The sequence below is a fragment of the Echiichthys vipera genome, assembly GCF_963691815.1.
Source record: "Echiichthys vipera genome assembly, chromosome: 11".
In the NCBI taxonomy this organism is placed as follows: domain Eukaryota; kingdom Metazoa; phylum Chordata; class Actinopteri; order Perciformes; family Trachinidae; genus Echiichthys; species Echiichthys vipera.
Window position 1 is genome coordinate 18,697,341 of NC_139836.1, and position 25,108 is coordinate 18,722,448.

General features: G+C 39.5%; 3 protein-coding genes across 3 annotated transcripts in view; 2 read left to right on the forward strand and 1 right to left on the reverse strand.

The window, feature by feature from the left end:
* Nucleotides 1-1,327: 1,327 nt before the first annotated feature.
* On the forward strand, nucleotides 1,328-7,265 carry dnajb12a (DnaJ heat shock protein family (Hsp40) member B12a). The gene is made up of 9 exons (XM_083923030.1): nucleotides 1,328-1,463; nucleotides 1,800-1,977; nucleotides 3,034-3,179; nucleotides 3,280-3,450; nucleotides 4,161-4,240; nucleotides 4,352-4,461; nucleotides 4,552-4,724; nucleotides 5,311-5,453; nucleotides 6,639-7,265. The coding sequence occupies exons 1-8, from the start codon at nucleotides 1,331-1,333 to the stop codon at nucleotides 5,430-5,432; spliced, it is 1,113 nt and encodes a 370-aa protein (XP_083779156.1). The 5' UTR covers nucleotides 1,328-1,330; the 3' UTR covers nucleotides 5,433-5,453; nucleotides 6,639-7,265.
* Nucleotides 7,266-8,055: 790 nt separating this feature from the next.
* Nucleotides 8,056-8,940, reverse strand: LOC310953821 (DNA damage-inducible transcript 4 protein-like; the record flags this gene model as incomplete). The annotated part of the gene is made up of 2 exons (XM_083923037.1): nucleotides 8,056-8,561; nucleotides 8,775-8,940. 2 exons carry the CDS (start codon nucleotides 8,938-8,940, stop codon nucleotides 8,056-8,058), a joined length of 672 nt encoding a protein of 223 aa, XP_083779163.1.
* Nucleotides 8,941-16,398: 7,458 nt separating this feature from the next.
* spock2 (SPARC (osteonectin), cwcv and kazal like domains proteoglycan 2) overlaps nucleotides 16,399-25,108 on the forward strand; it is a 32,242-nt gene continuing 23,532 nt past the window's right edge. Inside the window, exon 1 of the mRNA XM_083923044.1 lies at nucleotides 16,399-16,622. Coding sequence (XP_083779170.1) covers nucleotides 16,434-16,622 — 189 coding nt within the window. The 5' untranslated portion in view covers nucleotides 16,399-16,433. The remainder of the gene's footprint in view (nucleotides 16,623-25,108) is intronic.

Genomic DNA, 25,108 nt, shown 5'->3' on the forward strand with positions numbered 1-25,108 from the left:
AATAAGAATTTTCTCACCAAAGTCATACCTAACTGCAGTTTTAGCAAAAAGAACATTTTCCAAATCTGTCCAAACGGGGATACACTTAAAATAAATGGATGATACTTTCTCTCTCTTTTTTACAGAAGGAACAGCTGTCATCAATGTCAGAAATTTTGGTATGCATTGCAAAAAGTATGCATTAGTAGGGTAGATGTTATGTAATAGCTTGGATGTAATTCTCTGATTTTGTTATTCATTAAAAATGTAAATGGGACAAGCCAAGCTCTACTCCAGTTTGTATCATTGAAGGGGCGTTCCATGAGGGGTTATTTTTCTTTTGCTATAAAAGCATCTTCTAATATGTTTATTGGTACATTTGTAACTAGTAAACTGGATTCCATCTAAGTGTCCATTGAGGTTAATTACCTCGTGTAGATTACTACAGCCTTTCATTAGCTTTTTCACACCATTGGGGATAGAACTAACTATAAATCTATATTCCTTGGGTTTTATTAGAAATTCTTTTTTTTTGTAGAAACATCTCCTATGCCATTATATGACCTTCGTTGTAAAAAAAGATCCTTCAAAAGTATAACTTTTTTTTCTCTTTTTAAACAAACTCTAACAATTTCACATATACAAAAAAAAAAAAATCAGACGTGTACTCAACATAAAATTGGTGATGAATAAAGAAAATAAATCAGGGTATAAATACACTTTTAAAACATTTAGAAAATAATTATCACAAGCCAAGTGTATACACATATATTACTTTTCTATGAAAAAATTAAGGACTTCGAGAAATTTTAGATAATACTGGAATTTGGTGCAAATACATTTTTCCATATAAAATCAACAAGTTAACAATGAATTCAGTATTGTATGTCTCATGAGAATGTAAATAATTATAGAATACATGTGTAAAAGATTAAGGTTCATTGTTGCAAAAAGTACAATTGCTTTCAATATCCAGGAATTTGACAAAAAAAATAGATTTGTAGGATTTGTGTTGTGTAAAATTTTGATGTGTACTTCCTTAATTGTATTGGTGATACATGATTTATATGGTAATAGCCTCGCCCTCTGCCAATCAATCAGCATCTATAAAAATGTTGTCCCAAAACGCTTTTCCTCTCAGAGTAATGTTCCTTATTTCAAATAATGCAATACGTATATATGTATTATTACATTTAATATTTATGATGTCAATACCATTCATTATCAGAGGGGGTTCAATTCTCAGAGCTTCTTGAAATTGCAAATGTGTTTTCATTAAAAAGGGAAAAGAAAGCTTTTTGACGTCATCTCCGTGCGTCGTGGGGCAAGTAAACATTTCCGCTGTGTCGCGATGGACTCAAACAAGGACGAAGCGGAACGTTGCATTAAAATAGCTCGAATTGCGGTTAGCAACAACCAGCCCGACAAAGCCAGGAAGTTTCTGGAGAAGGCACAGCGCCTGTTTCCGACAGACCAGGCCGAAAGTACGTCGAATAAATGTCTGTTTTACTCTGAGATGTGTGTGTCGAGATGGTGAGGCCGTCGCTGTGAAACCAAATCAGCTAACGTTAGCATAACCGTGTTAACGTTACACCAGCTGCTCCTAACCAACACTGGTATTTGTAGTTTTTGTTTCAGCCCCCCACCCGCGATTTCTTCATCATAGGTGCGAACTCAATGTCTTAAACGGGTGCTTACTCTCTCATTTACACACTTGACGCTCTCGTGCTAACTGTTAGCTCCCTGTGCTAGTGAATTATCTGATTATGAACCAGGTCCAGGTTGCCTTCTTGAATAATATGGCTCCACTTTCTTCACAGACTTATTGGAGTCGTTAGCGCAGAACGGAAAGCCCCCGGATGAGAACGGCGGCCCTGTGAACGGAGACGGACCCGCTATGAGGCACCGCAGCCACGGCGAGCAGCCTGATGTGTCCGCACAGGGCACCACAGACTCGGCCAAACCATACACCGCAGATCAGCTGGAGGCTGTCAGAAAGTCAGTGCACATGTCGTTTATTGAGTAATAACCAGGGTTCGTACTGGTGCTGAAAATCCTTGAAAACGCTTGAATTTTAATGTGGAGTTGTCATGGTTTGAAAGAGGGGTTGGATTTTGAATAATGTGCTTGAAACTTGTTGAATTTTTATGTTATGTGGAAACACATGTGCATATGATATAACACAACGAAAGAGGATTTCCATGTTTGAGACACTGAAAACAGCATTTTCTGACATTTTTGCATGAAAATGTACATTCGAGGATAAACAGATTATCAGAATAGTTGATTATATTTCTGTCGATCTATTAGTCAAGTTAGTTTTCCTATCATTTGCCGTACCTCTGTAGAAAGCTGTCTCCAAATATCATGTTGGTTGTTTATAGGACATATCTAATATAATGTAATGAACAAGTGCAATAATGAGCGTATTGAATGCTGAATATTGTACTGTATCCAAATATGTAGTTAACCAAAGCTGTTAGGTGCTGGAAAAGCATGAAAATGCTTGAAAAGTACTTTTGAACTTTGACTTTTGAAAAGGTGTGAGAACCGTGAGAATGTTACTACGCAGTGGCACAAACTGCACAGTAGAGCTGACACAGTTCAGAGACACGTTTTGTCAAGTACCCTGAAATCAATCAGTAATTTGACATTGTGGTCAGCATATTAAAGTATCACTCTGTTTAGGTGTAGTGAGTATAATTACTCTCACTGTGTGATTATCATGAAGCGTGATGCACTCATCTGGATCTGTCAAATAATTTCATTTTAGTTCCGTCTTTAGCGAGAATTATCATTATCAGAATATATTTTAGACAATAAATTATGTTGAAATTAATGATTTTATTGAAGGGGTTTAAAAGCAAGCATTATTGAAGCCAAAATTGAAGAGAAAAATGTATTCAGATTATTCTTTCTACTTGCCGGTCTTTCACTGTTCGACTGCAGTTGTCTTATGTTTAGAGAGAGCAATGTTTTGTTCATATTTCTTTCCTTGCCATCTGCTAACTATCTCTGGTGGGTGGCTTTGTTTTGTTTGTTTTTTCACTGCAGGATTAAGAGCTGTAAAGATTATTACCAAATTCTGGGGGTTGAAAAGCAGGCCTCTGAGGAGGATCTTAAAAAGGCTTACAGAAAGCTGGCTCTGAAATTTCACCCAGATAAAAATCACGCACCTGGCGCCACAGAAGCATTTAAAGGTAAATTTAAAAAAATAATCTCCAGTGCCGCTCTATGGAAGACTTATACATGTAAAATTACTAAGGGCAAATGTGTGGGGGCTTTTTGGATGTCTTTCAGCTATTGGTAATGCCTATGCTGTGCTGAGTAACACTGATAAACGAAGGCAGTATGACCAATATGGAGAGGAGAGATCACACCCAAGCAGACACAGACAACATCGTGATTTTGAGGCGGACATCTCACCCGAGGACCTCTTTAACATGTTCTTTGGTGGAGGCTTCCCGTCAAGTAAGTAGTGGCCAGGATGTTCTGTGTTGGTGCAATATCGAAGTAACATGTTAACATTCCTCAGCAACTCATTTGAGAGAAATCCTGTCTTCTCTAATGTGTTCTGCATAATCTGAGTCTTGACTGTGCTGTTAGTTGTGTATGTCAGATGGTTCCTGCTCTACTCAGCCCTTATCAGTAATCATCCTCTGATCAGAAAGAGAGATAGAGCTGTCTAACTGGCTGGTCAGCCCTGTGAATCTCCCTTTTTTGACTTGCCTACGCTTTTCATCTCTACAAGCAAATAGACAGAGTGCGGACCCAGGCTTCGCACTAACTTCATAGTGCCATTATCTTATCATTTAACTCTGTGATGTTCATTGGTGTGAAACTATAGGCTGCTTGATCGTTATTTCCTTTCATCTCCTCTATAATTACTACACCAATTGCAATGTAGTCTAATGTCTTCACTGTTTGGAGTAAACAGGCTAAAACCAAAGGTAATGTCTTAAAAATAGATCAGTCTAACCAAAAAATATGCTTAGTTTTGTTGAAAATAGAACTCTCTGTTAACAGAATCTAAACACTTCATTTGCTCTGGGTGAACCTGCGAATATCGGTGAAATCAGCTGCAGTAATTATTTGGATTGATTACCTACATACTCTTTGGACTTTTTTTCACGTGGCTACGTTGTATTCCTTTAATCTGTATTTTCTTATATTCCTTTCAGGTAATGTACACGTTTACAGAAATGGAAGAATGCACTTTGCACACCATAATAGGCAAGAAAGACGAGAACAGCAGAGAGATGTAAGTCCTGTCTGTAACACTTTGATTACACCTGCATTTGATACTAGGTAATGAGCTGTTTGGTCTGCAGTGAAATAATAACCCAATGTGTTTTTCTCTCTGTCTGCACAGGGAGGTCTGGCTCTGTTTGTCCAGCTGATGCCCATCTTAATCCTCATCATTGTTTCTGCTCTTAGCCAGATGATGGTCACCCAGCCTCCCTACAGCCTTAGCTACCGCCCGTAAGTGTTTCACCATTCAGCGAGCTTCCTGGGGTTGTGAAATGTCTCATATGTCTCACTCTCATTTACTACATCTTCTCTATACATCAGGTCAGCTGGACATATTCACAAGAGGCATACAACAAACCTGAAGGTGCTTTTCTATGTGGGAGACCGTTTCAATGAAGAATATTCCGGGAATAACTTAAGGAATGTTGAGAGAAGTGTAGAAGAAGACTATATCTCCAACCTCAGAAACAACTGTTGGAAGGAGAAACAGCAGAGTGAGTTTACAGTTTCAATTATTGATTAATCTGACAGTTTTTTTTCTCAATAATCAGATGATGACAGTTAACTAGTAATACTTTATGTCACCTTGTTTTTAAATTTGGTCTGTTAGTTTATTGATGACATGTTATAACAACACTTTGAGTTAATAGCAACTAAGGCTGGGTGACATGACATATCATCAAAACGATGTAAAAATGTCATTCATATATATTTGTTGTTTCACTCAAAAATAACAAAAAAACAGTGGACTGTGTTACAACAATTTTTACGTCATTTACATTCAGATCCTTATACGTTATGTTCATTTTGCACTAACATTCTCACTTGGTACTTTTCACCTGTCAAGTATTTCAAAAATAGGCTTTAACATTTGGTTATTTCATACAGACTATCTATTAATTTACCAGAAAACATGCTATATTGGGATATACTGTATATCGTTATCGACATGATATGACGTATATCAGAATTGAGGATTTTGTCCATATCACTCAGCCCTTATTACAAAGGAAAAATTTAACATGTGATGTACCTGACTGAGACCTAGCATACTGACATACTCTCCTCTCATACTTTCAGAGGAGGGCTTACTATATCGTGCTCGTTACTTTGGGGACTCTGAGTTGTACCAAAGGGCACAGAGAATGGGTACTCCCAGCTGCTCCAGACTATCTGAGATTCAGGTTATATTGGATGGCTAGAAACCACTCGCACACATACGGGTAAGTTGCCACAACCATCACAGCGACATTACAGTATACAGTACATGGCAAAGACTCGAGTGTTTTGCATATTTTATCCCACTATTTACAGTTTACACCCTCTTCATTGCAGTTGAGGGTTTCCCAAAGCATACCAAATGTTTTCGGACTGATTCCCAACTTTACAGGTTGTGGTTGCCATTCATTTTAAAGGTCTGCATATTGTAAAAAGTGAGATTTCCATGTCTTTTTTATTATAAAGCAGGCCATGGTGCTATATAATTACTGTGAAAGGACCAAAATGCTCAATCCACAGAGAAATACACACAGCCCGTATTCAGAAACTGTGCCTTTAAATGAGCCGACTGGACTTCTGTATGTTCGTGATGTCACAAGAATACTATATATAGGTAGAAAGTGCTGGTACAGTGCCGTCACCGTCATTCCCCAGCTGCAATAACAGTGCAGAGACCCCACGAGTGCAAATGGGAAAGACCCAGAAACACTGACCAATCAGAGCAGACTGGTCTTTCTTCAAGTATGAATCTGAAAAATTACCATAATATGGGACCTTTTAATGAAACTACTTGCTTTCAATGTGTCATGCATTACAGCGAGCAATGGGTCAGTTTTATTTTTGTCAGTTAACTTGTTGACACATGGTAATGCAGTTGCAAGCATGGACTGACACCTGATATTTAACAGTCAACATTGTTGTCTCAGCTGTCTGCGTTTCTGAAGAGCACCAACAAGAGTTTTTGAAACAGATCCTGTTCACAACTGCATTACCATGTGATGACAGAACTTTGACCAATAAAAAAAAAAAAGCCCATCAATGAAGGCAACTGATGGGTCACTGTGATGGATTAGCTATCTCGAGCAAGGGTCAAGTCTCCGCAAGTAGGTTTTAATACTGAAATGAATAAAAACGAATCGCTGCCTGCAAGTTATGGAATCAATTTTAAAAAATAACAAAACATTGGAAGATTTTAAAAACGGTGAAGTTTAAAATAATAGTAGTTAATTGGCTGAAACTGTCAGTATAATCATTTTTTTCTTGGTCCACTGATAATGAGCTTTGCACAAGTGATGAAGAATGATTTTGTGTAGATGTTATCTGTGCATGTTTATGAATCCAATAAAAGTTCATCCATTTCGAGTGACAGCTGCTTAACTATTATTGATTCTTTTTGTTTTTTTCCGCAGGTTCGTCGGTACTTGAATCTAATTAGAAGAAATCGGTCGGAGCCCACTCAAATTGGAGCATATTTCTGCAGCAAACCAAGAAAATCAAAAATGCCTTACGTGCAGTGGGCAGCAGACCTCATCAGGGAACCTCTCTGCAACTTGGTGTAGATCGACTTCCTGTAGAACTGTGAGAAGCTTTGAATTGCCTGCTGACATTTTCTTACTCTAGTGTCTTCAGGATGGTGAGAGTCCGCTGGGCGTCACGTTGGAGAAGTAAGAGCATAGTTGTCTATTTGAACGGTAAACAAAGCTGCTAATATTAGCTTTCTCTGTCCCAGTCTTTTTGTTTTCCTTAAACATTTTTGAGAAACCTCATGGCCTTCTCATGGACAGATGTCTGAGCCACTCACAAGGAAAGTGTGTCATTTTTATAGTTCTTAACAAATGTAAATATTCATTTTACTTTTAACAGTGCAGGGTTTATTGGAGTTAATATCATTTACTATCGTTATTTTGTGGATTTGCTTGTAGCCTGTTGGATCAGAAGTATTGAAAATCATTGCACAAATAAAAGTAAACCATATTTATTAAATTAACATGCTAAAATTGTGTAAAATTTTATTTGAATTAAATTTATCCAATGGTTGACTGGTGCATATTTCCTCTTTTAAACTAAGCTAGCAGCTTAGTGAGACTGTGCTAACATATCTAACCTGTGCTAAAGTGAGTATGCTAACATGATAACAATTACGATGCTAACATGCTGATGCTAAGCAGGTGTTATGTTCACTATTTAAGTCCAGTATGTTGGCGTGCTAACATTTGCTAAAAAGCACTTAAAGTACAGCTGAAAGTCATTTGGTTTGCAGGTTTTTGTTCAGAAACCAAAGTATTGGACACATTTTGTCCTGATTCATCCTGTGAGAACCATGAATATCATAGTTTTATTGCAGTCCTTATAATAGTTAATAGTAAGTTAGTCTGGGGGGGGGGGCGTTGCCATCCCTAGATCGGCATCACAAAACAAAGCAAATTTATTGAAAATAATTTATTTGTTCATGTACTGTTCAGTGGTTGAAAATACAAATCACACAAGTTTCAGGTCACATTTGACTATCAAATACATACGTTATTCCCTTATTGGTGTGACTTTACATTCATGGGACAGAAAAATGTTCAAACATGAGTCTTCACCTCTGAGTAAGCTGCAACCGCGCCAGTAGCTGCCGTGCGACGTAAGTTGGTTCCAGGAAACCTTAATACATTTGTAATACACCAACAAAGGCAGGTATGTTTTTATTCAGGACCCGTCTTGTTAGTGCCAATTGGAGCCATCAGATATTGTCTTTGAATAAAAGCCATTGCTTGACCCACCAGCCTCCTTTCACAGTACAAACTAATTCAGTTCAGCTAATCAGGGGACAGGAGCGCTTTGTCAACAGCACTCATCAATCAGCAGCTCCCCTGAACAATACAGTTTTCTCTTGATGGCCCTGAAGCTTGTGCTTAGCCTCAGAGTGTTCTGGTGCCTTGCAGATGTCTGTGATGACTTGCTATTTTTGAAGAGCTTCTGAACCTTTGGCCACAGCCCGCTGGACTCAAGCCTTAGCACCAGGGTCACATGGAAGGTCGGGACCAGGGTGGCATCCACTGCTATTTGGTCCACAGTACATAGAGAGCCCTGGTCCCCCTTGTCCACGCACAGGTCGATGAGGGCTCCCCTGAGGCCGCAAGGCTCGCTGACCGCCAGGTGCAGCAGCTCTTGGCTAATATTGTGCAGCAGACAGTCTGCTAAGATGAGTTTGGAGCAGCCCAGGGTGTGTGATGCGTCATTAAGACTTTGTGTTATTGTTGCCACAACTTCAGCAGCCAGAGTCTCCTCCAGGGGATAACAAAAGAAACTACTGTCTGATTCAGACAAGGACATGTCTGCCACAGATCCTAAAACAAAAAGAAGACAGGTTAAAGTGTTGTCTGGTAGTGCAGGACTCACTCAACAAAAGAGGTCATCAGTTAAAGTCTACGCCTCCTTTAACCCTTTTGTTCTTTGTCAGTTCATGCTTTCTCTACAAACAAGTCAACTAAAATAAAATATCTTGGTTACAATGTGAATCAAACATAACGCAATGTAGACAAAAGCCCTGCAACACTCACCAGTTTCACTCCTGTACTGGTGGTCTGCTGTGACCCTGTGATTGATCCCCTTGAGCTCGGTCAGCCTCTGCAGCAGACTGCCCCAGGACAGCCGCTTTGAACCCCTGTCCTCCGCTGGAGACGGAGGAAAGCTGCCGTCCAGAGACTGATCGCAAGAGAAAGACATCCTGGTGCAAACAAAAAAAAGATTAAAAAAAAAAGTGCTATGGTATCCTCAACGATGGTTGCCCACCTCCTGAGCCAGACCAGCTGGAAAACACACTCCGCAACAATGGAACAAAGCATTAAATACCCAGGCCAGGACGCCCCGCCCTCTGTATTTCTTAACCAATGAGGGCTCAGCGCACGTCTCCTTCTCTCTACCCTGCCTGGTAACATTTTTTGGTCCCTTTGATGAGGTAAAACCCCCGCAGGCGCCCGACCCCCAACCAAACTTGTAGGCTACGTGTTTAAAGTTTTTCTAAATGAATTTGAGAATCAGAAAAAAAGATTGAACAGCCAAACCGAGATGTGTCAGTCAACGCTCTGACGTCACATTCCCACGAAACAATAAAAAGACACATCCCTCTCAGCTTTTTTGGACAAAACAAGATTATGATGAAAGTCCTGTGGGAAGATGCATCATTCATGTGTCAGCCCAAACTGGCACATAGCGCACGTACGCCTCGTTTTTGTGTGTTAATGATCAGAAACGCGAGTGCTGACAATGGATGTTTTTTTTAACCAATTCATCCAAAGAAGGGGTCCGTTTATGAATGTCCGCAAAGCCCCTGTTTAAACTCTGTAACCTATTTGAGCTGCAGAAACAGCGATATAAATACTATTGTGGATGTGATCAAAATACAGGTTATTAAAGATTTAAAAGATGATCTATTAAATATGTTACATTTTCTTGCCAGGTGTCGTACAATAGTTCCACAATACTTGTTAGATTTGTACTTCAGTTGATGTTGTATGGGAGAATCTTATTAGAGAATCTGAGAAACTGAAAGAAGCTTTTTAACTTTAGGATCAACTCCTCTGACTCCTGAATCCAAGCACGTAGGCTACAAACACACAAACAGACCATCCCCCACACCTTAAAATCACTCCACTTTTGCTCACGATCGAAGTTAACACGATCATCATTGGTGCACGTGTTTAAAGGACGTAAGGTTTGTTTCTTTTGCATCTGTAGCATTATGTTTCAATCAATAGTTTTTCTGTGGTCTCCTAAAGCAAAATTCTTTTTGGGACATAGGAGTATAGCCTAAATTTCATTGGGTGCTGCAGGAAACATAGAAGCATCTCGAATGAGTAAGGCTTTCTGAAAACTAAAGCTCTGCCCCAGTCACATTGAACAGGATTTATTTGGGCATTTTTGCAAGGAAAGCAAAAGTTCACTGAACATAACTTGCTTGTAGTGGTAAATAAATGGGATAAATTGGTTATAAATGGGTAAATATAGGCTGTCATCTAGAATATATGTCGTATCTTATCGTAGATAAATTGTCACATTGCCATGAAACAATGAAGAAGAAACATCCCTCTCAGCTTTTTCTTTTAACAAAACAAGATTATGATGAAAGTGCTCTGGGAAGATTCATCCATGTGTCAGCCAAATATGTATATATATATATATATATATATATATATATATATATATGAATCAAATTTATTGGTTCTCACACAAGAATTTGCCTTGCTGTTTGGTGCATACAGTCAGACTAAAAAAAAATTGAATAAATGCAATGTACTTTGACAGCTAGGAACATATACATAGAATAGAAATATTAAAATAATAAAAAGGTCAGATATATTATAACAATATATACAATAAAACATGTTTAAGTATAAGAAAAGAAAGCTGTACAGCTTTGTTCCAGCTTGTGTAATACACCACATATGCAGACGGTGGAGCCACTGCACAAACTGTAAATTACAGACAATGGAGAAGCTTCAACCTGTGTGTGTGTGTGTGTGTGTGTGTGTGTGTGTGTGTGTGTGTGTGTGTGTGTGTGTGTGTGTGTGTGTGTGTGTGTGTGTGTGTGTGTGTGTGTGTGTGTGAGAGAGTGAGTTTGTGCCTATGAACACACACATTCAGTGTGTATTTGGTCATAACTGTTTTTTTCGGATTCTTTACCGATTTCTTGCACTCTGCATATGTATGGGAAACCACTTAGCTTCATTTTACCAAGATTATGCTTCTCCATTACATTATTTGGAGTAAAACATTATTTGCACAATGTCATGAGGGGAAAGAGGAAATAAAGTGTGACAGGCATTGTGTTTTACAGTTCAAACATGCCTTGAAGAGCTGTTAGGCTAGCCAGCCTCAGGCTATGTAATTCATGTATAATACATTGACTACCAAATGGATTCTTTGCTTTGTCTGAGGTGCATTGTAGTTAATCACAAAAAACAACCAAAGCTACCTATATATTCACTCACTCATTTTTCTGTAATGGGTGTGAAAAGAACCGGAGCTACAGGCACCTAGATGGAGAGAGCAATATATTTACAGCTTCTTCTCAAGACTCTTGAATATCCTCATGTTGCTAATTAATTCAGGAGGGGGTAAAGGGGTCCCTGGATTGTGTTTGCCAGGCTGTAGCTATAGCAACAGCATGCTGTTGTGAGCATGGGTCCATCTAAAAATGTTTTGTTGAAGCCATAGTGTAATAATCTTGGTTGCCTCGTGTTTTTATTGCTGCCCGTAACATGAAAAGTGAGTTTCAGGCAATATGATTCTGACAAAACGAAAAAACAAAGTATCATTCCATCTCAATAATAAATAGCATAGTCTCTCGTTCCCGTGTCACCTGAGCCCTGTGTTTATCTGGAAACCCTTTAGCTCTGAGTGCAGGACTCTCTGCGTTACCTAAAGTTGGAGCCGGGACAGCATTGCATTTAGGTTTTGATTTATTGCTGGAGGAAGCAGAAACAGACCTGCTCTCTCAAGGGGGGCAGGAGAAACTGTGATGTTTAGCAAATTCTGCTGAGACACACTCTTCTTTATCAAAGTATTAACACTTTACACACCAACTTCAAATAGCCAATATAAGCTTCACGGAGAGTTCATTTTCCGTTGACCTTGAATAAGTCTGTGGATTTCTTAAAGTTTTGGCACATTTGGGAAAGTGGACAATCCGGAAAAAGAGCGACTCCAGCGAGCAATGAGCTTTGTTTTATGAGCCAAACCTAACTAGCCCTTTGACACAAATGTACTTCCTGAAATAACGTCTCCAAGAAAACCTAATACCCGTTTCACATTGTAAAAAAAGAGCTCTAAAAAGAGAGAACTGCACATCTTGAGCAACTCAGAGCTTTATAGTCGACTGACTGCAAGAGAGTAGGCCACGGCATCGTTGAGGTGTAGTTTCTTTCCGAAGTATTAAAAGCATTTAGGACCATATCTCATTTGATCCAAAGAACGATAGCAGGAGTGTAGTATAGCTTATACAAGAACAACACGATGGGATCATGCAGCAGACAATTAAACAAGTTATAGCCTATACAGAAACACTAAATGCATGAAATCAATATATATTTGCACTTTCTGTTTGGTGTTTTTATATCAGGTTTTTTTGTATTCTTTCAATTCAGATTAACTTGTATTTTATACAGTATTTAGATAGTTTATTTTGTTGTCAGTGGCAGGATATAAGCACTGAATGCAAATGTATTTCCCTTAGTATTCCCTTGTTTCCCTTCACTGACTACTGGCTTGATGTAAAACACCCACAGGAACTGGATTATTTGTTTCCAGTTTGAATTGCCGTGCCTCATTATTGATATCGATTGAATGTCATCACACACAGAGGCTACATTGCTAAGTTATAGGTGCAGCAGCGAGAAAGTCAATGCATATGTGATGAACCATATCAGACAGAGAAAAGGGTCCTGATCATTATTTATACGTAGCCTTCTTCTCTTACTGAGACTTGTCCCTTAGTGAAGCTTTCTCTCATTTTAAAACCTTGTGCATTATTTAACAATGCTGCCAATGTTTTACTTTTGTGTTTGGTTTTAAATAAAACAAGATTTGTATGACTGATGTGACCGCTCTTTAAATCATAAAGGATTCTGGAGGATGTCGTCCATGTTTAATATATTTTACACGACCTACTAATGTTAAATGCATGTTATTCTGTTCTTTTACCTTTAAAGGACAGTCCAGGATTTTTTTTCAGAGAGCTATATAAGAAGATTGATACAATATGACGTAAGCACCAGCAGCTGGTTAGCTTAGCGTAGCTTAGCACAAAGAGTTAAAACAGGGAGAAATTACTAGCATGGCTCTGTCCAACCAAATCCGCTGAAAGCTCACTAACATCGAATAAGCATAATATTAAACTGTTGCTTTAATGCCGCCAATTAAAGTCAAATTATATTATCTTACTAATTTACTCATAGGGGAGAAGTACGACTATACTCTACTATACTTTGAGCTAAATGCTAACATCAGCATGCTAACATGCTCACAATGCTAACATGCAGTTGTTGTTCCCCTGATGGGAATATTAGTTTTGTATTAAGTATTTGGTTTGTAAACACGAGTATTGGGCAAAATAAAGATTTGACCTGAAGATGGTGCTAGATGAAAGGTCAGGGGATCATGAAAGTTGTGAGAAGTCGTTGACATGCCAGTAGGTACGCTGCTAGTATAGCAACCCTGTTTTTTTTTTTACTTCAAAACTGAAACACAAAGCGTTATGAAAATACTTGAAAATTAGAAGTAATCCCTAAAGGCATCATATCTAGCCACGTGCCCCAAATTGAATGGGCATGCCGCCTCCGTTAATCTGTACGGCTTGAGTGTTATTTCCACAGTTGGGGGATACACATGAAATACAGTTAAACAACTTTCTAATCTCAGTAGCCTCTTTGTAGTACATCGTTGACTCCATAAGAGGCCCATAGCTACCAAGCATTATCTTCTCTCATGCAAGGAGCCTGTTCTTGTGTGACAGTAGCCACCGTCTTTTGTCATAGAGTACCATCTGATCTTTTGCACAATTAGTTTCAGACCTGGGGGGTACAACACCCACATGACTGACAGGGACGTATTTTCCCCCATCTTTTATACAGGGATATACAGGGATTACCTGAAACCTCCTTTGGCTATGTGACTCTAGGATTACTCAGTTGCTTTCTCTTTAACTTGTTCCAATAAATGAGATGGACATTATTGGCCTGCCATGTTCGGAGCTCCTCTTTCTGGGTCCCTGCTCTGTGACAGTCACATAACATGTCACATGGGGCCCGTGCTTTACTCCCAGTGCTGCAGCTTCCAGGTTTTCACCTAATACGTGCCTTAAAGGACACATAATGTTAATCACATCGCTATTTTGCTTCATTTGATTCACTGCTCTTAGTTTGATTAATGTCACTGAGAATGAAGCCGGCTGATTGCAGCATCTGCAGAGCACTATGCATCAGTATGAATAAAACATGTTCGTTTATAGCAGAGAAACTGATGATAGTCCAGTTCAAACCGACTTCATTGCGCAGATTTGTTGTTTGCAGCCATAAATAAGTTTTACCAAAGTGTAAGTGTTGTAAAAACTGGGCGTCACACTTGCAGTCTATCAAATATATTGGGGTTATGACATGCTTTGTTGTTACAGTAACTGATTTTAATCATATCCCAATGTCAGCATTGTAATCAAATTTAAACAACTTCCCCTCTTGATTCCTAACTTGATTGTGTTCAGCCTTGAGATTAGATGACGCCCCGTGTCGTGCCTGGCTTTATTAAAAAGGGCCTCAAAGACACTCTTCAGGATGAAATAAAGATGGCATCAGTTAATCCAGCATTTCAATTACAAGCTGCCATTCAGCATGTGTCTCTCTGGGGACCGAGATACAGCAGGCAGATACAGTCTAGATACTGTAGCAATGCAAATGCTCTGCTTCTCTGTCCCATTATCTGTGGGTCCGTCTGAACGCGGCAGACCAGAGATCAACACCAAACTAATCCACTTACATCCTCTTTGTGTTCTCTCTTCATCAGTCCAGGTAACAATTCTGAGGCAGGGCGGCAGCACTGACATCACTTTGGCAGCTTCATGAAGTCTTTTATGTTTGCCATTCTCCCTTTATGCAGGGGTGGATATACTGTTATAAAAGTCTAAAAATCTAGAGTAACGCAATTAACAGTCAATTTAGTTTATTCCAACTTTATTCGATTTAACATCCCAAAGTAATAGCTCTGCTGCTTTGTTTGTGAGTCATTAAATGTTTAGTTTCTGCTAAGATGTGTCTTAGATGTGTTGATATATACTAAAGGCCTTTTTCCCACTGATAGCAGGAATAGCACATATGTAATTAGTAACATAATTAAGGCTGCGTTGCATTTAGGTGTTCCACTTCCAGGGTCCTGTTATCACTGGCTTCCTGTCATGGCTTATTTAAATGAAACAGAGCCATCGTTAATGTTATTAGTTGCACCTGTGCTTTTCCTGCTACGGGAAATCTGAAATGTCTGTTGGGGAAAAGGCTTGTTTCAGAACCCATTCATAAAAAGAGTCAGGGTCTACATCAAACATAACGCTCTTTAACTGATGTTACAAGCTGTAGGCTTTCATGAAGATGCTTGTCCAGGAAACCACACAATCATCTTTCTAATATACTGTTTTGTATGAGCTAAAACTACAGTATGTTTGAGTGGAGGAGCACCTTTAAATTAAAAAACTTTGTGCTTAAAAGTTGAAATTCAACTTTATTACGCAACAAAAAAACATGAGATTATTTGTCCATCAGATTTGCAGCTCTAAACATGAACATTGCGTATTATGTCTGATATTCACAACTCAAAAGCAGTTTTTCTTTCTTGATTCTGTATATTTTGATTAACATGAAATTGCTGTATGGATGAAATCCAAACAGCCGTGCCTACATATGTGTCTCCATAACAACTGAGGAAATTTCCAATCCACCGCCGTTGAAGACTGTCTTATGGGGTTTAGGGCCCCAGAAAAAAGAGAGTAAGTTGGATGTTGACTTGTTAAACACTGAGATGTCAAATGAAAAATGGTTTAAAAATAGATGTTACAAGACAACACAACATGCAGAGAAAATGTATATAGTCATATCATAGTTTGATTGACCCTGAATAAGATACAGAACTACAGATGATGACTGGAAGGATTGATTAATTTCAGTCAAATTTTTTTAATTTAATTCCTGCTGTGAGAATGTGAGAATGTGTTGTTTTTCTTTGTCTTATATGATATTAAACAAACTATTTGTGTGTTTTGGACTGTTGGTCATAAAATCTGATGGTATCATCACAGGATTTGAATTGTGAGGTATTTTTTTCACAATTTCCTGATCAAATAATTGAGAAAATGGGAATAATCCTTATGAAACCCTTAATTCGGACTGCCCCATTAAAATGCAAATAAGTCTGTGTGCAAACATACCAAATAACATCACACAGCATCAGGACTTACCCTGGATACCGTCATCAAATCTCTCTCTCTCTCTCTCTCTCTCTCTCTCTCTCTCTCTCTCTCTCTTTCTCTCTCTCTCTCTCTCCCTCTCCCTCTCTCCGGCAGCAGAAGGAGCATCCTATAGGCTAATCAGTTGGTAGTTTCAGTCCAGCCTCAGCATCCTCCCCCTCCCAGAAGAGGAAAGCCGACAGCCGGTGTGTGCAGGGTGTTTTGTCCGCTTACCATGGTGGAAATTACGGATATCGTGTGCCTTCTCGTCCCGCTGGTGATGCTCGCTGGGTCCACCTTCCAGACCGACGTGAAGAGCGTCAAAGAGGCGGAAAAAACGGGGAATTTCATGGAAGACGAGCAGTGGCTGTCCACCATTTCACAGTACAGCCGCAAGATCAAGCACTGGAATCGCTTCAGAGACGTAAGTCCGCCGTGTTGATGGAGAGATGCGCGGTAATGCGGTACAAGATGCGCTGATGGGGAAACACGCACGGCCGTTTAGGAACAATGATAATAATAATAATAGTTGTGGCACACTTTCTTCGCCTGATTATACACACAAACTTGGTGCTGTTGTTGGAACATAGTCCACGTTGTAAACACACACACACATACACACACTTTATTATAAATGTTTTAAAATAAAAAATAAATATTCAGATATAAACATTGTAAGGTCTATATTTTGAGTCATTATTATTATATAGCCCATATATTGGAATAAGAAGATGGAAACAGAAAACATATGAGGTGCTTACAATGTTAACAATGTGCCTTTTTTTGAATGAATGTCCTCTTTATGTACACAATTGTTATGATTTGTTCTTGTTTTGAAATAACACCTATACAGGCTTCTGTATGTTAATTGGGATCATGGCAATGCTAAATGGTTGCCTTAATGCCAACCAAAAGACTTGACGTTTGACTTTTCTGACTTTCTTCTCAAAATCCCGGGTTTCTAAAGTGATATTTGATTGGAGAGCTTCCATGAGAGCATTACTATACAGGTCAAAATAAAGCTTCCCTTGCAAACACAAACTATGTCTACGTATATGCTGCTACTCTTCCCATGTTAGGTGTACGGCTGTGGGCCCTGTGGGTTAATTATAAGCATTTAATGTTTTAGCTCCACCTGCACAGCAGGAGCAGCATAGACCTATTCCATCATACTGCCCTTAATATGGGCTACCTCTGATGTGTTTCCAGACGTGTCCCGGGAGATTTGACAAACAAGAGAATTAAGCAATTAGAGCGGAGGGGCAGGGATTGATTGATGTGCATATTCACCCACTGAACAGACTGATCTGGGCTGCGGGGATTGATTAAAGCCTGCAGGCTATGCACAGTGATATATTGCTGTGTCTTTGAAAGTATGGATCATCATTTTACCTCCAAGCTCTGTGAAATGATTACTTATGATCCCAACAGGATACGGAAAATATTGCAGTTGGATTACGTTCCATATGACTCCTGTTAATTGGGTTTTAATTGATCCAGGGTGGTAACCAGCATGTGATAGGAATGATTTTTATTGGATTTGAAATGTGAGCATGTGGGCTTCAGCTTGAGCATTTACATGAGAATATTATCTTCTCAGGAGGATAAGCCTCACCGAGTAATAACCGTGGCTGGGGGTGTCATTTGTGATCCGCATTCATACGCCTCCTTATGGACGTCTCTGAAGAAAAGGTGAATGCGTGAGAAAATTGGCAGCCGCCCCTCCTGGGATCGGATTACTTTGACTGTGATTGCTCAAGGAGAATGTCCTCGGGAAGTTGGAGAGGTAATGAAATTGTGGCCATGGAAAGATTAAGTCAGAATTATTGTGGGATTATAACTCACTAGATGCTGCTCTATATTTATGCAGCTTTGATCCAAAATGTTAGTTAGAACAGAGCACATTACAATTGGCTTTGTAAAAAACAAAAAACAAACAGATCAAGAGTGAATAAAAGAACAAAATATGTGAAGCATCCCAAGATATAAACGCTTCTTCTTAACGTTGTTTAAGGGGTTGCCGTGTAGTATGAAGATGTCACTTGCCCCGCTCTCCTTTTTTCCCTCATTTTACATCAAAGCTGCTGAACACGAACACTTCCACAGTGTCTCTTTCATGATCATTATTCCCCTGAGCTGATTGTCTTAATGTGTGTGCGTGTGTGTGTGTGTGTGTGTGTGTGTGTGTGTGTGTGTGTGTGTGTGTGTGTGTGTGTGTGTGTGTGTGTGTGTGTGTGTGTGTGTGTGTGTGTGTGTGTGTGTGTGTGTGTGTGCCTGTGTGTGCGTGCGCGTGTGTGTGTGTGTGTGTGGGTGTGCGCGTGTCTGTTTTCAGTGCTTACATGTGTAATAGCTTCTTGCCAGTGTATAAGCAAGATTTTGTCAAGGCTGTTGCATCCGTGCCTGTTCGTGCGTTTGCGTTAAAGGGCAGGAGTGGTGGTGTCTCTGGTGATGATGATGATGACAGGAGAAACATCAGAGCAGCAAACTACTGAAACTCCCGGGGGAATCGGCAATAGAAACCACTTTGATTTTTAGCTTGCTGCCGTAGCAACAGCGGTCTCCGTGTTATGGTGTTGAAATGGAGCATGTATCACTGAGGGTTTGATGACTCTATCCCCCCTCACCAGTCCTGCGTCCGGGTGGAGGAAAAACTGGAAACATCCTTTATTAGGTTGTTTTTTTTTCATATTATTCACACTGTGAAGTTTTTCCTGAATTACTTTTTGTGCAACCAGCTAGTATTTCTCTGATGATTTTTCATGAGAGCGTCAGAATATTGAATATAATGAGCATTTAATTGGTGCTGCTTCACGTTGGTCTGTGAGCTACAAAAAAAAAAAAAAAAAATCTGAACTAGAAACGAGTAGTTCAGTCTCTGGGAATTGTATGGTTGATGTATAAAGGACTGCCAGTGACACAGTTATAGGTATTCAGATTACACAAATTGATGTTGACTTGCACAGTCCTGCGAGAGCTCAATGTTGAATATTAATCTGACACGGAAAGCAATAATCAAAGCTGCACAACTTAAAAGACATTTGCTTTCATTCTCCCTTTTGCATGTGCATAAACACCCACAGATGTAAACAGACAAACACACACAGACGCACACACACACACGCACACACACATACACACACACACACACACACACACACACACACACACACACACACACACACACACACACACACACACACACACACACACACACACACACACAATACATAGACCGCAGAACGCACACTATAAATATTTCATATTTATTCTCTTATGAAATATAAAAGCAGATTCTGGATAAGAGGCACTTTCACTTTCAATAAAAATAGCTCCCACACTTAAATTCAATCTATTTCACAGGAAGAAAAGGCGATTAGATTGAACAGTTACAGTCGGCAAATAATAGAATGGGATACCTTCAATCCTTTAATCTGACAGGTGCACTCAACATTTCATTTCACTAATGCACCAAATCCGGGGGAAAAAAGAAAAAAGGGGAATGGGTAGGCAGTCATGGTAGCTGAATGCACAGTTGTTATTTTAACCCAAAGTCTTGGAATTATTTGCTCAATTCTTATGGGACATTAGGAGCATTTACTTGAAATTAGAATTCAATAGAATAAGACAGTCCTATGGGTGAATAAACGATGGAGACTAAACAAACTGCCAGTAAGTAAACATCTTGTCGTTCATCATGCACTCACTTTTGTTTTAAGCAACATTAAGCCCAGACATTGAAAATAATTTGTTCTGCACACAGAAATGCAGTGACTCAATTCTAGGGACAATTACATGTCAACTGGGATCATCTCGTCGGGCGAGGCTCCGTCTATTTTCATTTCAGTATGAAATTAAATAGCTGGAGACCACTGCATTTTATGCATAGCAGATCCAATTTAGTATGTCTACTAAAGGCAAATCAACAGTAAATTCAATTTCTTGCTCAACTTCCCTTGCAAAAATGATACTGTCCGTGAAATCACCAAGCCATGAAATTGGTCTGGAGTGTTTTATTCCTGTTGATTTAGATAAACTCAGATATGTGCCTAAAAAATGGATGATGATTAGGACTAAGCAATGCAAGCTCACCCAGAAGGAGGCTGTTTTTATTGTCTGCATCTATCATGCACGCCAGTATGAACATGGAAGAGAGGGCTCAATTATTATGATGTGATTCTTGTTATTTTAATAGCTTTCTCCTCTCCCCATCCAGTGCTGTCTGTGCGTGGTAAATCCTTATCTTAAAAACGCATGCCTCTCCACTCAGGCAGCATTAGACCACCCAGTGCACCTTTTTTTATCCATTCCCTTAATTTTTAAGGAACAGAAAATGCTCAGTGCCAGGACAAAAACATTAGATCCCTTGTCGATGACAGTGGATTAAATATGCAGAATGAGGGAAGCACTTGCGGCACATTCTGGCAAGAACATTTGACGGGACGTTTACCTTCCTCTACTCAGCTGCCTGTAGCTTTAAACAGGCTTCAGTCCATCACCATTTTAACACTTTGTGATTGTGGGTGCACCCGTCAATGCTCCTTTTTTATCATTTCACTATAGCATACAAAACACAATTGTAGATAATGCCACCTGTAAAACTGGAGCCAAATACTCCATTAAAGACTTTCCAGATGAACAGTAAATTATCATCACCAGCCCAAGTGCTCAGTCTGGCTTTCCTATCGCGTAGCCCCCTCTCAGATTTTAGAATAGACTGCCACTGATGCATTAAAGCTATAAATGATGATAACAGCTTATCAGAAAGCCATTAGTCTATCTAGTCATACTTTGTCCTGGCACGAGTCATTCCTTATCATATTCCAGATTTGTGATGAGTCTGCAAATGTCCAGAGCTGTGTTGGCCAGGCAGATGGATTTTTAGATCACCTCCAACAGTTTTGGAAGAGATGGCCCGAATGTTCAGGATTTTGGACGGACTCCTGGTGCGCTGTGGGGGGCCTTGGCTGGCTACCAAAGGCCTAGGTGGGCTGTAATTGAGTGGAATAGGGGGAAAAAAAGAAACAGACTTTCATCATGCCTCCGCTTGCACAGCTACAGCTGCTCCCCACTGCAGTACAACAGCCATAGTTGAAGGGCACAGGTGCCGCAGAGAGACTGGGAGAGGATTTCCTAAGTAGTGAAGCAAGGTGATAAATATTAAATGTATTAGCAGATGCAATTCACAAATTTTAATAAATGCATCTTCAGCCAGAACTCTCCGTAGAATAGCTGCAGGAGAAAAAAAGGCACACATCTTTTAAAGCATCCTTTTGTACAACGCTCTTTCTTACATATGCTAGAAATCCCTGCACTTCAGCATTTTACATGCATGACTTCTCGGGGTGACCTGCTTCTGTGTTGGCTACACATGGGAGTCTGTATGCCAAATAGGTTGTTTGATGCAGAGAATATCCAGGAATCTGCCTGGAATGAGGTCTTTGTGGGATACTTCCTTTGTCCTCCTGTAGATAGATAGCCCAGTTACCAGCGATAAAAGCCTCAAAATAGTTTGAATGGTGCGTCAGTGTGATGTTATGAATTCAGATACAAAACAGGAACACAGTGACACTCGAGTATATGGTTCATAATGAACTAATTTGAAAATGCACTAAACCTCCTAAACCATTATGAGACTGTATACGTGAAGTTTGAGATCCTGCACCGCAGGTTTGATAAATCACCCTTTCCTTCTAAAACTAACAATAACTCTAAGTTGCAGTAGTCCGCGCCGTAAATGTCACCAAAGTGTTATTATCTTTGGGCTTGAGCCAGACAGTCACAGCCAGTGTGAGATCAGCGGAGGGCTCATACGAGACAACTTGATTAGAAAATGGTGGCTGAAAACAACAGCACAAATCTGGATGTTATAGCGCCTGAGAAACTTGTTGAGAAAGTGTTAGCTGTAATCAAACTCTCAAGAGAAGACATACAGGTACACACACAGATATACTGTAGAGTACTGCAGGACTGAAACCCCAAAGGGAGTTAGCATTTTTGCACTCTCAAAGGATTTTGGTTAGATGCCGTCTTTGGTTAACACAGTTTTAACGTTTTGTTCTACGTAAGTAAATACCGGGCCGGCGTTAAAGTAAGTTTCTCTCTTGCTTTTGCAATTTGTACCACTCTTTTAGCACAATAGTATGTCGTCAAGTTATGACACCTTTTATATGGTTCTCATTTTAAATCAAGTCTGCCGGCTCTACTCAAGCTTTAGCTTAACTGATTAGCTAGCTATAGTTGATAAAAGCTGCCAGCAACAGTTAGCTTCAACCAGCAACATTTTACGGTCACCATCTAGAAATAAGAAACCTACTTTTGTCTACCTCTATATGAAATCAAGGACCGACTGTTCCAAAGACCCTGATTAATTTCAATGGTAAATCTTCCCTCGTTATCATTGTAACCTCCTTCATGCCAGAAGGGAATGCTTCACAGTGAGTCGCCTAGTACAGACGCCTTCAGGAAGGCACAGAGCGGGCTGTTCTTCCTGAGGAGATTATTCAGTGTGCACAACAGGCTCCTGAAGACCTCTTATCAGTCTGCGGTAGCCTGTGCTCAGGCTTGAACTGGACAGTCTGGAGTCGGTGACAGAGAGGAGGATGATGGGCAAAATTAAAGCCATCCTCGACAACCCCTCTCATGCCCTCTATAATGAGCTGTGGCACATGGGCAGCTCATTTACCCACAGCGTTATCCCACCCAGGTGCAAAACTGAGTGTTGCAGCTGCTCCTTTAGTACCTGCTGCCATCACACAGATTTTTCTCTCCACTCAAAACACTCACCTCGCCTCTCCATAGTCTCTCTACTTGCCTGATTATTATAGACCTCATCATACTGGTGATATATTTCTTGTCATACACTTTATTATACTATACCATTATGTTATATGATACTTTCTATATTTATATTATATTCCTATATCATATTGTTGTATTATACGGCATATTATGTTATAGCTTACACTAAGTTATGCAATATACTATAGTTATGCTGCTGAAATTAAATTAGTGATATTACTGCACTATACTACAAAACTATATACGTTATACTGTTGTACAATACATACTATTGCATTATTCTATACTATATTCCCTTCACTCTGTCATAATGTACCATATTATAGTAGGCCTATATTATGCTAATATTATGTTAACACAGACAGACACTTGCTGACTCTGCTGCTATTAATCACACCACTGTCACTTTATCAACACCACTCACATTATCACTTCAACATGTTGATTTGTCTTTCAGTCATGTTTGTATAGTTTCTATTTGTATTGTATTCTATCAGCTAATGTACCTGTTATTATTTATGCCTGTTACTTCTACTCATCTTTATTTACTTCTGTTGTTACTATTGTACTGCTGCAACGACCAAATTACCCAGCTGGGCTAAAGGTGTATCTTATCTTATCTTTTCTTAGTTACAGCAACAGTAGGTTAAGAGTTTGTTAGTTTGAAAATATTAGCAATTTAAGATGTTCAAATTAATTTTTAGCATACAAATTACATAAAAAACTAATCATATGAATCTATTTTAAATGCATTTTAGCAGCATAATAGATATGAGTAAGTCTGTTGACCTGATGGCCTTTCATACCAAATATGGCAACGGCACTGCTGCGCTCTGAAACCCGTTATTTCCAATGGGCAGCAGCAGCAGCGTGATTTTGGCCTGAAAAGCACCAGAAATGACAGCCAGTCTGCCTTTTCCATTTGACAAGCCGATTTCAGTCTTTTGCTGTCGATTTGGTTGTTACTCATATTTGATTGTTTTCGACTGATTCCTATCCTTGCTGTAGCACCTACCAAGGTTGTTTTTCTGTCGCGCTTTGTGTTTTCAGTGAAGTGTGAAGGTTCACACTGTTTGTACCGGATTCTCCTGTGAGTTGCAGACTGTTTTCTTATTCCCTGCAGGGCCCTGAAAGGCACAAGGGCTGATTTTATTTATAGATAGTGAGTACAGGGCTGGCATGAGTGCACAGAGACTTGCTGGACTAGGTGTGATTTTTATAGCTGTGATTGTGTGTGTGTGTGTGTGTGTGTGTGTGTGTGTGTGTGTGTGTGTGTGTGTGTGTGTGTGTGTGTGTGTGTGTGTGTGCGTGCGTGCGTGCGTGCGTGCGTGCGTGCGTGCGTGCGTGCGTGCGTGCGTGCGTGCGTGCGTGCGTGTCCATTGTCCGTATTGCAAAACTATAAGGAGGATGCAGGGAAGTTTAAGAGACGTATCATAATTTCTGTCAAATTTAGTAAAACCAGTTCACCTTCTGTCCTGTTCTTTGGATATGTATCCAGTGAAATGGAAAAAGCAATTCACAGTTTACATAATGAAACGCAATTTGAGCCACTTTTCGTATTTAAACCTTTTATCCATCCTTTTCTGTCACATTATTTCTGACGTCACTCATCTCTATTTGAGTGTAAAGAGTTACATGAGAGCCTTTTTTTTTAATGAGGCAGGGAATTATTATATATAAAGCAAAATCTCTTCAGTATTCAAGTGTCCTTCAGTGCAGACAAAATTAATACTTTTTCTTTTCCACCTTCATTATGAAAGAGATTACTCATGTATGAACCAGTGGGGAGAAGTGTAATGCGAACAATATGCCTATTCACCTGTCAAAGTATATTTTACAATAGAAATGGAAATCCATCTGCAAAATGAAGCATAAAAAAGGGCCTGCGCTTTGGACTGTAATTGCTTCTTTTTGTGCAACCTGGTGCATCTTATGTAGCAACAAAGTCTCACACACAGTCTTTGTATTACATTTCAAATCTGATCTTATTTTGTGTGGACACAATTCTGACCACATGATTTTGGTCAGACTCAAACTTTCCTGCCATAATGTCCACAATCTTCTCTGTCCAGTGGTTTCTCTCTGTGCCGGAGCATAGCATTTAAAAAACGG

What these genes read in the sequence shown, in the direction of transcription:
- dnajb12a (XM_083923030.1), top strand. Translation starts at nt 1,331, where the DNA reads ATGGACTCAAACAAGGACGAAGCGGAACGTTGCATTAAAATAGCTCGA. An exon ending in CAGCTGGAGGCTGTCAGAAA is followed by an intron (nt 1,978 to 3,033) that starts GTCAGTGCACAT and finishes TTTTCACTGCAG; the next exon opens with GATTAAGAGCTGTAAAGATT. An exon ending in TACAGCCTTAGCTACCGCCC is followed by an intron (nt 4,462 to 4,551) that starts GTAAGTGTTTCA and finishes TCTATACATCAG; the next exon opens with GTCAGCTGGACATATTCACA.